The sequence below is a fragment of the Halichoerus grypus genome, chromosome 5 (genome assembly GCF_964656455.1).
Source record: "Halichoerus grypus chromosome 5, mHalGry1.hap1.1, whole genome shotgun sequence".
In the NCBI taxonomy this organism is placed as follows: domain Eukaryota; kingdom Metazoa; phylum Chordata; class Mammalia; order Carnivora; family Phocidae; genus Halichoerus; species Halichoerus grypus.
Window position 1 is genome coordinate 154,423,961 of NC_135716.1, and position 15,905 is coordinate 154,439,865.

At 45.4% G+C, this 15,905-nt stretch overlaps 1 protein-coding gene across 1 annotated transcript in view; it reads right to left on the minus strand.

The window, feature by feature from the left end:
- Positions 1–3,390: 3,390 nt before the first annotated feature.
- The window catches only part of CFAP57 (cilia and flagella associated protein 57), a 68,384-nt gene continuing 55,869 nt past the window's right edge, over positions 3,391–15,905 (minus strand). Inside the window, exons 22-23 of the mRNA XM_036073440.2 lie at positions 12,933–13,065; positions 3,391–3,715 (exon numbers count right to left, since the gene is read on the minus strand). Coding sequence (XP_035929333.2) covers positions 3,501–3,715; positions 12,933–13,065 — 348 coding nt within the window. The 3' untranslated portion in view covers positions 3,391–3,500. The remainder of the gene's footprint in view (positions 3,716–12,932; positions 13,066–15,905) is intronic.

Below are 15,905 nucleotides of genomic sequence, written 5' to 3' on the forward strand. Positions count from 1 at the left end.
CCCTGCCAAATCCCACCATGTGACACACACTAGATGACCAATAAATACCAATTCTCGTGCATGATTGGTCATCGTAGGTGAGGGGGAATGTTAGTTCTTCCCGCTGCCTGGCACACAGCAGGGTTACTTCCTTGCAAGTCTGCTCTCCCGTCCAGCTCAGCTCAAAGCATAAGCAGGCCCTTGAACCTCCAATGGTCTAGGGGAGCTTATCCCAACAGAGCTCAGGAAGAATGGACCCCACTCCTGGGCCTGACATCCTTCTCTCTAACCTCTCACTCCGAATCCAGAGCAGTGATTGCAAGGGAGTCCTCCCTGGACACGCGGATATTCCCAGGCCCACCAGGGCCCCTCAGGCACTTCCTAGGAGCAGCTGTTTGGTAACGGCTGGTCATGCTCTGTGTAAAAAGCAGTGGGGAAAGGTAAATGCAAATGCTACATCTCCTGTGGGGCAGGGTCTTCAGCACAGGAGAACAGGATGGCAGAGGAGACTCCGCTAGGCAGCTCACACTGTCTGGCCGTAGCTGATGCTAAGACTCTAGACAAAGGGCAAGGGAGCCAATGGATGTCCGAAGGCCCAGAGAGAGGGCAGTCTCCCAGAGCACCAGCTGTCCCACCATAAATGAATGAGTCCCCAGAGCTTAATAATGGACCGCAACCAGAAGAACGAGAGTGGAGTCCGTATGCCAAATGCCTAGCCACTTGGGTGACCAGTGGGGTCCTGCAGGAGGAGGTGACTGCCAGGCTCACTCTGTCAATGGGGTGGGGGGTGGTCAACAGGCTGTAGGCCAGTGAAGAGGGAGGTCGTGAAGGGGGAGGTTCCCCAGTGGGGTGAGAAGCTCCCCATGGAGTCAGGATAGGCAAAGCGGAAGCGAGGTCTCCTATGTATCAACCACCCAGTCAATGCCACCCAACAGCTGGTTGTAGGAACCCCAGAGAAAAATGGAGCGGTGAACTGGCATCGCTGAGCCCCGACAGTGACTTCTCTTTTTGTAATGCAAGTGCCTGACCTCTGCTTCAAAGAGGACTGTCTCAAAAAACCCATTGCCAGCCAGGAGGCTTCTCTGTTGCAGAGATCTTGGTTGATTTCAGTAACTGACCCGTTGAGGCCCTCTCCCCCTTCCTACCCTTTAAATTCCCACTCTTAAATTTTAAATAGTGAGCCCAGAGACCGTAGGCCTCCACACTTGACCCCAATAGGGCAGAATCCCAGGCCTGTGAGATTGCTTTCTCTCCCTCCCTCTCTTCCTGCTGCCTACCCTGACCTTGCTGTGTGGCCCAAGTGTAATTTCCAGGTCCCATAAGTAATAAACCTTTGTTTCGAAGTTTCCTGATGGTGGTTGCTGCAGAACGTCTCGGAATCATAATCAGAACCACAAGGGCCAGTCTAGCCACAACATTGATCGTTGAGAGGCAGAGCCCTGCACAAAACAGCAAGACTTCCGGCTCCAGGTTTGCCAGCCAGAGGCCGTTCCCCTGCCCCCCTGGGCAGCTGAGCAAACACCCTGTTCCTTGCTGGCCCAAGTGCCACGCTCTCCTTCGGCTGGGGCTTCTGCTTCCGCTTCCCTCCCAGCAGCTGGACTACAGCCAGCCAGCAGCTTAGGGGAGCTTAGCTTGGGAGTTGTCAGCTCCCTCTCCTTCTGGTTGAGACTCCTGATACTCCTGTCACCTCCACCACCTGGCCCAGGGCTGGAACGTGGACGCCACTGGCAGCCCCAGGGCCGCAATCTTGGCCCCGCCAAGACGAGCCTGTGCCAACGATTTCACCCTTCTGGGTTTTGATTTCCTCACCTGTAACCTGTGGGCCATCTTGTAGGTAAAATGTGAGGTATTTGATTCTAGGGCATTTTTAGGTTGAAAACCCTGTCGCTTGAATGTTGCTGCATCCTAGCCCCAGTGAATATCCTTCTGGCCACAGAAGAGACCCAGTTTGCTCAAGAGCCCCATTTGCTCTGTGCGTGCCTTCTTCCCGAGTCCCTCTCCCTGTGCTGGGCTAACTCCCTCGGTCCCAAAGTCAGAAGAATTCACACCCCTGCATCTCCACTGCCACCATCCGGGTCGCGGAAGCTGTCCTCTTACTTGTGGTTGGCCACAGCGTCCTTCCCACAGCCCCCCGCCTCCACTCTCGGGTCCCTCCATCAATGCTCCACCCAAACATGCAAGGGAACTTGAAAAACAGACACGGACCTTGCACCCACAGAACTGAGAACCCAGTGGGAGAGGCAGCATCACACCATCAAATGGATATGTTCTAGTGAGGGTTATGAAGGAAAACAATATGGCGCGTGTAATCTACATGGGGCAGGGAGGGATCAGGGACTGTCTTTCTGAGGAAGCGGCATTTCAACTACCATCTGAAGGATGAAGTTCACTGAGTGAGGTGTGGGGACAAGAGCATTTCAGGCAGAGAAGATAAGTATGTGGAATGACCCGGAGGCAGGGAAGAACTTGACTTTTTGGAGGAATTGAAAGGAAGCCAGTGTGGCAAGAGCCTGGGAGCGGAGGGCAGGGACTCTCGGGGCTTTGTGCTGGCCTCTGGACAGTGTCATCTCTGTAATGTGCCTTCAAGACCCTAAAGCATCTGGCTCCGCTGACCTCCCTGACCCCATTTCAAGTCAGTTTCTTCTGCAAAGGTAAAGCCAAGATGCTAGCTTGGAATGAAGTCTGTTCCATCCCACCTGCCGGGCATGATGATGTCATAGGTTGTTGTCTCTGTGGTGGAATCAATCAGAGGGGCCTGAATTTTTTCCTCCTCCCTGGGCGTGCTCACCTAGAGGGCAGAGGACATGCTGGGTACACACTGGTCTGAGGGGGATGAGCCCAGAGACCGTAGGCCTCCACACTTGACCGCAATAGGGCAGAACCCCAGGCCTGTGAGATTGCTTTCTCTCCCTCCCTCTCTTCCTGCTGCCTACCCTGACCTTGCTGTGTGGCCCAAGTGTAATTTCCAGGTCCCATAAGTAATAAACCTTTGTTTCGAAGTTTCCTGATGGTGGTTGCTGCAGAACGTCTCAGAATCATAATCAGAACCACAAGGGCCAGTCTAGCCACAACATTGATCGTTGAGAGGCAGAGCCCTGCACAAAACAGCAAGACTTCCGGCTCCAGGTTTTCCTGGTCACTGTGACAGGGTGTAGGCAGCCACACCCTAGGGGCCCAGAGAGAGTAGGAGGCAGCAGGAAGCGGGGCCCAAGTCCACCGTGTGGTCTCCGCAGTGACAGGCAGCCCTGTGCCTGGACAGGGACAAGCAGCAACGGCTTTGGACGAACTGGAGCCCCCCAGTCCTCAGGGTCCCCTCTTTCCCTACCCCTCCCTGACTCCCTGGCTAAACAGAGAGTTGGACACGGTTGTGGGCAAACATCTTTATTCTGCCCATGTCTCAAGTTCCCTGGGGCAAGAGGAAGAGGTTGGCGGGGCCAGTGCCACAGGGACTGCAGGGACAGCACAGAGTTGGCCTGGGGGCAGAGGCACAGGGGCACCTGCAGATGGCTTACCAGAGGGGATCAGTTGATCTGCACCTCATAGTCCACTTCTGACTGGAGAAGGGAAGGAAGCCGAATTCCACCAACGGGGTGGAAGCCCGGCACCTGCTCTTGCTCTTGGATCTGGTCTCTGAGGCGCTGGATTTCTAGGCGTTGCATTTCGATGATTCTCCCGGTTTCTTCTTGCTCATTCAGTCTCATGGTGGGTGCGATGCCGGACATGTCCTCACTGGACACTGAAAGGCACAGAGCAGGTCTACTGTGGGCCTGTTACTGGACTGTTGCGAAGCTTTTTTGAAACCAGCTTATCCCTCTTCTTCCCTTCTGTCCTCTGATTTATTGAGCACTTACTGAGGGACAGACACTCAATCCCAGATGCTAGGGATAGAGACAGGCCCTTTCACTGTCTCCTGAGCCCTGCCTCCATGTCTGCCTGGCCCAGGCCCCTCCAGCGGACTCTGCTCATTCCCCCTGTGCCCCATTCCCCAAGCAGGGTGGCGCTCTCCTGCTGACCTAGGTTGGCTTCCAAATCCCCCAGTCCTCCTCCACACATAAGACCCCTGTTCCAAGAGGCAGACCCCTCTCTACCCCTCCTAGGCTGGCCACTCACTCATGCTCCTTGAAGACTTTCCCCTGACTCCACCCTCCTGTCTCGGGTGCTGCCATCACCCCACACAATGCCGGTATCCACGAGGGTCCATGGCTCATCCCGTTCCCTGGCCCCACAGACTGAACTCTCAGCATTTATGTCCTTGGCCTCCATGCCATGTTGGCATCCGCTCTGTGGCTTCCCCTCCCTCAGCAGGCCCAGGACCCCGCACCTTTAAATCTCTACTGTAGTAGCCCATCCTCCCATTACCACCTCTCTCACTGCCTTCAAGATTTCTGTTCTTTGACTGAGTGTATATCTCTTCTATCTGGACTATTCCATTTTTTACCTACCAAAGGGGTTCCTTTTAGATTCACTCCCTTTTCTGTCCAGTTAGACCCACCATGGGTTTCTTCTGCCATTTTCTTGACAGCACCCTTGACATTCTAGATGCCTTGTCCTCCGGCCCCATGTGCCCCGCACAGCCCGAACCTGAGATTATCCAACCACCCAGTTTCTCCATTCACACCTGGCCTGTTGTGTGCTAGCTACCTATGCGATTCAAATTCTTAGTTTCCAGCCCCAGACGAACTTCCTGCCTGTGGTTAGCAAACTCTCATTCCCCCCCTCCGGCTGTGCTTCTGAACTTTGGCCTGTACTCTAACTCCTCACTCCAACTCTTTAAAGAAAATTATGGTCAAACATAACATAAAATTTACCATCTTACCACTTTTAAGTACAGAGTTTAGTAGCATTAAGTGCATTTACATTGTTGCGCAATCATTCCCCAGAACTCTTGCAAGAACACTCATGGCATCATTCTGCTTTCTGTCTCTAAGAACATGATGCTCTAGGAACTTCAGATAAGTAGTATCACACAGTATTTGTCTTTTTTGTGTGTCTGGCTTATTTCACTTAGCATGATGTCCTCAGGGTTCATCTGTGTTGCAACATGTGTCAAAATCCTTTCTCTTTAAGGCTGAAGAATATTTTATTGCATGTACATACTAGTTTTGTTTATCCCTTCATCCAGTGATATACGTTGGGTTGCTTCTGCCTTTTGGCTACTGTGAATAATGTTGCTATCAACATAGAGGTACAAATAACTCTTTGAGACCCTGCTTTCAGTTCTTTTGGGCATATACCCAGGAGTGGTTTCTAGATCACATGATAATTCTATTTTCAATGTTTGAGAAACTGCCATGTAGTGTGGCTGCACCATTTTACATGCCCACCAATGGTGCACTAAGGTTTCAATTTCCCCAGATCCTCGTCAACACTTCTCTGTTGGTTTGTTTTGAGAGCAGCCATCCTAACGCATGTGAGGTGGCATCTCATCGTGGTTTTGATTTCATTTCCCTGATGATGGATGATGTTGAGCATCTTTTCATGTGCTTGTTGGCCATTTGTATATTTTCTTTGGAGAAATGTCTATTCAAGTCCTTTGCCCATGTTTCTATCTGGTTGTTTTGTTATTACTGTTGAGCTGCAGGTGTTAATTACATATTCTGGACCCTAACTCCTTATCACATACATGATTTGCAAATATTTTCTCCCATCCCACAGGCTGCCCTTTTACTCTGTTGATTGTGTCCTTTGATGCATGTGAGTTTTCAGTTTTTATGTAGTCTATTTTTTCTTTTGTGGCCTGTGTTTTTGGTGTCACATCCAAGAAATTATTGCCAAATCCATCCTCTCCTCCACTCTTCACAGATGACACTGACACCTACTTCGCCGACAGTGTGTGTCTCCAACTCCCAGTCAATCTTCTCTCAGTAGAAGAGCGGTCTCTTTCCTACCCACTGCCAACCTCTTTCCTGTACATCAGAAGTTAACTCTAGAAAAGAATACATGTTGGAAGCCAAAGAAGAGAGTATTGCAAGGAGCAAGTTGTCAGCAAAGCCCAGTGGCCAGCCTTGCCTTGGGCTTCTAATTGGTCTGAAGATGGGGCCAGCATTAAGAGTGCTTGACTCATCCCACTCTTCCTAAGAGAAGTCTAGACCCTTCTCTTCTTGCCTTTGCTCCTCAACTCTTCTTCTTTTTGGCAATTTCTAGGCTTTTGATCTTTTATTATTTCTTCTTTTTCTAGCTCTTGACTCGTCATCCTCCTGCTGCTACTGGTTGCCCCTGATAACCATCCTTTTGGTCAAGCTGTGGCCTGGCCCTGGGGAGAGCAGCCCCTGGGAAGGTACAGCACACCCCAGCCTACAAGCCCATCCACCTGTAACACTTGCCTCTGCCTAGTTTCTGTTTGCCTCTCCACCTGCTCCCTTAGCTACTTCCTCTTTCCTGGTTACCAGCGTAGTCTTTGGACTAATCTTTGCCCTCTCCATTTGCTTTTACACTTACTCAGTTATTGTCTTGTTGCCCAGAGAGATCCAACCTGTGTTTGTGAGGCCACAGTCCTGGAGGTATGTACTAGACTGAGCCTAGAAATAGTCCAGCACTTGGAATTTTTCTTACTCTGCCCTACCACTAGCCATACCATCCTCTCTTGTCCCAGTGCTTCACCAGGTGCTACAAGGATCTTGATGCAGATGGTAGCTTTAAGCTCCTCCAGGCTCTGCAATCACTGAGTGAGGTCAATGGACCTCAGAGGTTGGGCACTGGGATGTACTGGATGAGGAGTATCCTAACAGGCAAGGGATGGGGAAATCAGACACTGCAGAGCTATGAGACAGCTCAGGGTCGACACAGCTGCTGGCTGGTGGCTGGCCTCCAGAAGCAGTTGTCTCCTGAAACATCCCTGGCCTGGGTGACCCTGTCCATGAATGTTCCCAGGAGTGCAACTGTGCCTCCCGAGACCAGTTCACATGGAAGATAGATGGTCCAGTGGGCTGAATGTGGGGCTTTGGCCCTTGTTTTCCCCTCTGTCTCCTTCCTTGGTCTGTGAACATCTTGAGGGCATGGGCTGGGCTTTTCCTGTTTCTTCTCTTCACTGCCCCAATTCTTTCTCATCCCTTTGATAATGACCTGCCTGCTCATCAGTTTGTTTGGTTCAGTCTTACAGAGTCCCCCTTTGATGGTCTTCTTCCATGCGCTGTGGTGTGTAAACCCTCCTGTCCTTTTCCTCCATGGTTGGGCCATGTCAGTGCTCTCCTCATGGCCCCTGTCCCCATCTTGCTCCTCATATTCCCCATGTCCTCTTGGTCCGTGCTCTGCCTTGATCCTGCCTTCTACCAGAGCTGGGCAGTCTCCTCTCCGCATCCTGCCTGCAAGCTTCCTTTGGGAGATTAAGTTCTCATTTTACATGATGGGAAATAAGAATGTGACTACTAATACATTTGCATTTATTTCTACTGTTTTATTTGCATTTTATGTTGATGTCACTTTTTCCTTTTCTTTTTTGGCCTTTTCAAAATTTAGGGGGTTTTCCCCTTTACTGGTTTGGAAGGTATATACACTCTTTCTTTCTTAATAGTTATCCTGAAAAGTTTAAGAAGTATATTTAACTTAGAGTCCAAAGTAAATTAATATCTTTACCCTCTTGCAAAACAATACAAGACTTAGAATGCTTTAGCTTTGATTCCCCTGGTTAAATGCTCAGTGTTTTATTTCTGTCTTGGTATTTTAATCCACAATTTAGACATTGTTAGTATTGTTTTATACAGTTGTCAGACTTCCCTCTGGAGTAATTTTTCTTCCTGACATATATTCTTTAAAAGTTCCTTTAATGAGGTTTTGTTGGTGACAAATTCTCTCAGTTGTTTGTAAAAAAAATTTTTTCTTGTGTTTCACCAGTTACATAACTCCAGGGGACAGTTATTACCTCTTAGCACTTTGAAGACACTATTTCACAATTTCTACATGGTTTATACTGTTGCTCTGGGGAAGTCAGGTATCTGTTGAATTGTTATTCCTTTATATGCAATCTCTCTGTTCTCTGGCTGCTTTTAACATCTCTGTCTTTGGTTTTCTGCAGTTTACATATAGATTTCTTTTTATTTATCCAGCTTGAGATCCACCGGGCTTCCTGGACCTGATGATTGGCATCTTTCATCAATTCTGAAAAACTTCCAGCTATTCTTTATCATAATGTCGCCTCTCCTCATTCTCTTTCTCAAACTGACATAAGTTGGGTTATCCCAACCCGTCTTATTTGTCTTTTATTATACCTTTGTCCCGCCGGGCTACAGTCTGGGTAATTTCTTCATTCTTTTAGTTCACGAAGTCTCCTTTCAGATACCTCTAACCCATTGTTCAGTCTGTCCATTGAGTCTAATTGCAACCTATAGTTTTCATTTCTAGGAGTATTTTTGGTTCTTTTTTCTAATCTACCTAGCCAATCTTGGGAAACTCTTATTTTGTCTTATTTTTAAATTTCTATTTCTTTAAATATATTAAATATTTTTATTTTAATAATTCTATTATCCACGGTCTTTGTTGATTTTATTCTGTAGTTTGATACTTTTGTTGTTTTTCACTCATGGTGATTTATTTCCTCCTGTATTTAGTGATTTTTGATTGTGAGTTTATGTTCCTTAGAATGTTATCTATAGGAATTCTTTGACAACTGGTTTTAAAATGTATTCTTCCATAGAAAATTTGTATTTGGTTCTGCTTGGGACCTGGAGACACTACCAGTTAAACTAAATCTTCAGCCAAGGTTGCTTTGAGCCACAAATTAAGTGTAAATTCTGGACTTAAACCTGCCTGAGTTGGACTTTTGGTTAGTAGTTCTCAGGGAGAGATCTTTTCTCTTGTTTTTTCTTTCCTTCATCCAGAGCCAAGACTGACAGATACTTATCTCACCTATCTCCCTCTGTAAGGTAAGTTTCCCTCTCTAGTTAGCTTATAGTTTCCCAATTCATTCTATATTGATCTAACTCCATTTCTTCCTTCTTCCTTCCTTCCCTCCCTGTCTACATCCTTACCAACACTTGCAGGGTTTTTGTTTGTTTGTTTGTTTTGTTGTTTGATAATAGTGATCATAATGGACGTGAAGTAGTATCTCACTGTGGTTTCAATTTGCATATTTCTGGGGCACCTGGGTGGCTCAGTCAGTTAAGCATCTGACTTGATTTCAGCTCCAGGTCATGATCTCAGGGTCATGAGATCAAGCCCTGTGCTGGACTCTGTGCTGGGCATGGAGCCTACTTAAGATTCTCTCCCTTTTCCCTCTGCTCCTCCCCCTCCGCTTGTACACATGTGTGCACCTGCATGTGCATTCTCTCTCTCTCAAAACAAACAAAAATTGCATATTTCTAATGATTTCTGTTGAGCATCTTTTCATATGCTTATTAGACATTTTTGTAATTTCTTTGGATAAATGTCTGTGCAAGTCTTTTGCTCATCAAAAAATTTTTTTGGTTGTTGTTGAGTTGTAGGAGTTTTTTATTTATTCTGGGTCTCAGTCTTTATCAGATATATGACTTGCAAATATTTTTCTCCTATTGTATGGATTGTTTTTTCACTCTTGCTGAAAGTGTTCTTTGATGCATGAAAGTTTTAAATTTTGATGTAGTCCAGTTTATTTATTTTTCCTTTTGTTGCCTGTGCTTTTGATGTTATATCTAGGAAATCATTGCCATATCCAATGTCATAAAGCTTTTCTCCTATATTTCTTCTTTGCGTTTTATAGTTTTAGCTCTGAAATTTTAGGTCCTTGGTCCATTTTGAGTTAATTTTTGTATATGATGTAAGGTTAAGGGTCCAACTTCATTCTTTTGCATGTGGGTATCCTGTTTTCCCAGCACCATTTGCTGAAAAGATTGTCCTTTCCCCATTGAGTGGTCTTGGCACCCATGTTGAAAATCATTTGACCATATATGTGAAGGTTTATTTCTGGGCTCTTTACTCTATTCCATTGGTCTATATGTCTGTCTTTATGCCAGTACCACACTGTTTTGATTACTATAGCTTTGCAGTAAGTTTTGATCAGGAAGTGTGAGACCTCCAATTTTGTTCTTCTTTTCCAAGATTGTTTTGGCTGTTTGGGATACCTTGAGATTCCATATGAATTTTGGAATGGATTTTCTATTTCTACAAAAGAAATCATTGAGATTTTGACAGGGATTGTACTATTAGTAGATTGCTTTGGGTAGTATTGACATCTTAACAGTATTAAGTCTTCCAAACATAAGATATTTTTCTATTTATTGGTGTCTTAATTTTTTTTCAGCAATGTTTTGTAGTTTTTAATGTACAAGTCTTTTGCCAGCTTGGTTAAGTTTATTCCTGAGCATTTGTTGTTTTTGATGTTTTTATAAATGCAATTGTTTTCTTAATTTCATTTTTGGATTGTTCATTGTTAGTGTATAAAAATGCAACTAATTTTTGTCTGTTGATTTTGTATCCTGCAATTGGGATTTCTGATCTTTTGCATGAAACCTCCCCCTATCCTCTATAGAAATTTGAAGGATTTTTCCTTTGTTTTCTGGTCTTTAGGAATTTCATGATGATGGACCTGATCCATCTATTTTTAGCCATTGTATTGGATACTAGGTAGATCTAACAGCTTCTTAAAAACTTTTCCTTGTTTTCAGCCCCACCTTCATCCCTACTTCCTGAGATATCTGCTTCTGCTAATTCCTGAGCCTTGGGGAGGTTTTGTGATGTACATTAAGTTTCTTCTAGGTTCCAGACTTCTGGCTTAGAAGTCTATGAAGTCATTTACCACTCATCTATCCATTTTCCAGCTTTCAAAATTTTGTATCTCTTTCCTTTTGTGTTTCCTTTGATCATATGGTTTATTTATGCCATTTTAGTAGGTTTCTAATTAGCCATCTTTATTTAGAAGTCTAATTATATGGTTTTAATAATTGAAAAACATGCAGGTGTCTATTAGACCTGCTAGTTAATTGTTATGTGAATGAAAACTTAACACAAATGCTGCTAAAACTAAAATGGTGGTTTGGGGATGGCAACCTGTCCTGTTTGGATAAAGAATTCTGTTTTAAAAAAAATATTTATTTATTTTACAGGGTGGTGGGGGGCAGAGGGAAAAAAATCTCAAGCAGACTCCCTGCTGAGCATGGAGCCCAACACAGGGCTCTATCTCATGACTCTGAGATCATGACCTGAGCTGAAATCAAGAGTTGGACACTTAACTGACTGAACCACCCAGGCAGGCCCCCAGATAAAGACTTCTTAAAAACCAACTGAATTGGTCAATCTTACAAAACTTGAGGATATATATTTTGAGCTAACTTGTCTTGGTGGCCCCATGTTCAAAATTAGAAGTCAGACTTAGGTTCTTCACGATCAAAGCAGACAGTTGGTAATCCCTATCTTCAACTGTTACAAATGAAATCTTCCTTGAGTAAAACTATAGCACACAAATGATCTGATGTTGGGTTTGTTTCAAAATAATCCACTGTGATGAGAGAGGAAATAACTGGGGACTGTGGATACCAATGAAGCAAGAGTGACAGGAACCGATACTTGTTGAAGTCGGGGAATGGATTCATGGGAATTCCTTAGGCTTTTCTCTCATTTTTTGTATATGTCTGAAAATTTCAACAATAGTAATAAGAAGAAATTGGCTATATCAGACAGTATCCTGAGGACGTCTCAGTTGATTATTTGCTAGGACACTTGGGCATATTTGAAATATTTTTTAAAGAGAGGCTTTGCAATTGTTCGCAGGCACATCTATGCTTCCACCTCATCTCCAAGAAGTCAAGTATCTCAATCTTCGTAACACATACTGTGCTCTTGCGTCAGTTCTTTAGACCTAATATTGTCACTTCAGGTACTATTCAGAGAGTCTACTCTTGTCTCAACTTCTCCTCGACGCTAGTAAAAAGGGCAGATAAGACAACACAATTATACATATAATTTTGTAATAGGTTAAGAGTCCCAAGAAATTACGAAAATAGTAGAGAGTTCCTGTGTATACTTCAGTCACCTTCTCCCAATGATAACCTCTCACGTGACCATAGTACATGAGATGACTGATATTGGAAAGCCTCAATCCATGGCCATGGCAGGTTTCCATTCATCGAGGCTTCTAAGCGCTATTCCTGAGCGTAAACCACCAGAAAACAATATACTTGAATCACACTGACTTAATTTTCCATGGAAATGCCTTATACTCTCTGTCTTTATTGACTGAGTGATCCAGATAAGAAATGGATACCTGATGCATGTTTTTTAATTGTCTGAAGACATACAGTTAAAGGCTGTCCACTGTGTTATTCAACATCCCTTTCATAAGGATCTGTGTGTTAAGTTTCTTACAAAATTTAGTGCCAAGGAAAGGTTTGTTTCCCCAGGAAAAAAAACTCTAAACCTACCTTTTGCCATAAATGAGGACTATTTAAACTATCATATTTCTCTGTTTCTCTTTTTGCCTTGGCTGTCAGAAATTCAGAGGAACTTTAGGATATAATTTAATATTTCTAATGTCATTCTTTCCTCCTTTCCATTTGAATATTTCTAATCTTTCTTTTTGTCTTTATTTTAATTGCACAGGCCCACAATCCCTTATCCTCAATCCTAAAGTGCCAAGAGCTCTAAAAATGTAAAGCATTTTAAAATTTATGAAGTTCAGTGTGAATATTCATGTTTCACTAAAGAAATACAAATGTGTTTGATTTCAGGGCCCTGCCTCAGACTCCTCTAGGGATGTTATGTAATATGCAGTATATAGTACGCTCTTGCTAAAATCGGAAAGATTCTGAATTCTAAAACTATAGCTAACCCCAAGGATTTTGGTCCCGCACATGTTTGAATGTGGCAAGTGTCTCACAGATCCTTTGGATAGCAGGTGTACAGCATGGAGAGGTTCCCGGAAGGCCATGGGGTAGATGTGATCTGACTCTGGGGAAAGGCAGCCTTGGAAGCCAAAGGGAGACCTCCTTGTGGCTGCCATTGGTCCCTTGATCCCAATGCTCATCCCCCTTGGCCACTGGTGACATTACCTGTCTCTGCAACATCTTGTGGTCGGAGTTTCTTGGTCAGTTTCAGAGCTGCTTCAAGGTCATAGACTTGGGAGCGGGTGAACTTCAGCTCCCTGCGGAGCTCATTAATCTCCTTGATCAGGGAGACATTTTCCTGTAGAGGAGAAGAGAGAATGAGTATGGATGGATGAGTGATCAGTGGGCACAGGGCCTGTCCTGGCCTGGGGCTGAGGGTGCGTGGAACAGACAGGGTTGGGCCTGGACCCAGATTCCTCTACTGGGTACAAGTCCTTATCCTAGCCCATGGATAAACCTCTTGAGGTACCAGCTGACTTACCTTCAGGTGGACTCTGGCAACATAAGATACAGATAGAGTATACCATTCCCAAGCATCCAGACCCTTTCCAGCATCAACAACAATGCTTTTCTAAGCACTTTATATGAATTGAATGCATTGAAGTATCATAATAACCCTATGAGGAAATTCTATTATAATCAAAATTTTATAGAAGAGGAAACTGAGGCATAGAGAGGTTATGTAACTTGCCCAAATTACATGGATAGGAATCGGCAAAGTCAGGATTCTAACTCTGACAGTCTGGCTCCAGAGCTCTGAGCTCTTAAGTACTATGCTATACTTTATTCATTTTTCCCCATTCATTTGTTGAACCTACATTTATATGGTATCTGCTATGTCCCTGGGATACAGACAGAAATAAGAAATGGTTTCTGCCCTCAGCAGCATACTGTTTAGTGAGGAGCATAGAAAATAAATGAATAATGAACATTTGCTCTATCCATTGACAGTTCACTTCTCTTTTTGTGTTTGACAAATATCCATCCATCCATCCATCCATCCATCCATCCATCCACCCATTCCAATATTTACTTGAGTACTTACTATGGACCAGGCACTGTGCTGATCCTGGGGTATATAGAAAGTAAGACCTGGCCTCTGATCTTGAAGAGTTTTGGGTTTAGTGGGGGATCTGGGTGTAGCCAAGCATGGTGGCCACCTTGCCACCTCTCCTCTACAGGAAAATGTCTCCCTGATCAAGGAGATAAATGAGCTCAGTAGGGATGTGAAGTTCACCCGCTCCCAAGTCTATGACCTTGAAGCAGCTCTGAAACTGACCAAGAAACTCCGACCACAGGATGTTGCAGAGACAGGTAATGTCACCAGTGGCCAAGGGAGATGAGCATTGGGATCAAGGGAACAATGGAGGGGTGGGGCACAGAGGAAAGGTACTTAGCCCTGCCTGAATGACCAGGGTGGATTCCTAGGAACTGATCCCTGGGCTGAGGCTGCAAGGAGTTACCAAGGAGAGAGTAAACGGGGTCACACACAACTGGAACAGCAAGTGAAAGACACAGAAATAGGACATGGCTGGTGTGTGGGGGACATGCAGCTGTTCTATATCCCCAGACACAAAGTAAGAGGCAGACACAGAGGAGCGAGGATGAGGAGCCTGCTGGGGGTCCCGTGGTGGGGGCTCTGCACCTGGAACCAAGCAGTTGCTTCTCTCTTCCCTTCCGACACCTCAAATCTCTGCTTTCCTTTTCACACTCAGCCTGAGGGCACTGAGGGTGGCTCCACGGTGGTGTCCTCATTCCCATGGGTCCAGAAAAGGACTGGCTATTCCGTACTTGGCTTGTCCACAGCACTGCTTCTCATGTGACAGCGCAAAGGATTCTGTTAAATGTGGCTTCTGACTCAGTCGGCCTGGGGCTGATCCTGAGATTCTACATTTTGAACTAGCTCCTAAGAGATGCTGCCACAAGCCTGAGGGCCAGACCATTGGTGGGTAGCAAAGCCCTTGAGGGTCAGGGTGCCAAAAAAGGCAAATGCAGGCCAAATCTACATAAAACAGACCTGTGCCAGGGACTACCACCACTTGGGACACTCTCCATAGTGGGAAGCATGGAGTCAGCCCAGAGAACAGGGTGATCCCAAGCACTATTGTCCATGAGCCATGACAACCGCTTCTCTGCTGGGGGATATGCCTGCAGAGCCCACGTGGGAGCAGTGCCCGAACTGGAGACACCCTAACATATTCTTTCCCTCTGGAGCCTCTTTATCTGAGCATATCAGATGTACCTTCAGATTTTCAGTATACCACTTAATTTCAGTATTCCTCATTAAAAAAAATTCTCTTGGATGAAATGCCCAATTATTGCTGATCCCTTGTTTTCAGGCTGGGCTTTGTGCTTTTTTTTTCCTATAAAGTCAGCAGATTTCTCCATCTGATCTTTTACTCTTTAAGTAGCCCAGGCCTTAGTGATGAAACTCCCACATTTCCTTTCCAGATGCTCTCCAGCAAAACTCGCTGCCAGTTTCCTCCCCTGGAACATCTCCACGCTGACTTTCTAACGTGACGTACTCAATTAAGTATGTTTGTATTTGGTTCTAAGACCTTGGACTCTGCCTTGCATGTAAGAGGCGCCCAATAAATATTTATGGAGTGGATAACAAATGAATAACTAATGCAGCAGATATCAAGCTGAAGAAGAGATTCTTACTAACAAGAAAATTACAAACCAGAGCGTAAAGGTCGGGCAGGGGAGACCAGACAGCAGGGAGATTTAGGAGGGCCGCAGGGAACTCAGGCAAACCTGCTCCAGCTCAGGGGCTCTCTCCACTCCCCCTCTTCATGGGCATCATTTAGCTTCCCTTCGCTTGCCTTGTTCAGTAAAGTAACAATAATCAGAATGAAGATTAGAGATGGCCGAAGGTACCATTTGACCAGTCCTCTCCAGCTATATCTTGAAGTACTCCTTGGTCATCTCCAGCCATTCTGTCACTAAGTCCTATCAATTTTGTGCCTTCACCAGATCTCGTGTTCACCCTTCCTGCTGTGATTCGTAGCCAGCTCTTATCACCTCTCCCCTCTACTACCGTAATGGCCCCAGGTAGAGCCCTTGCCCTAGTGTTTCCCCAGCCCTCCACCCTCGACAACTCTGCTACCATGACTGGGGCTTCTGGCTCCTGGTACT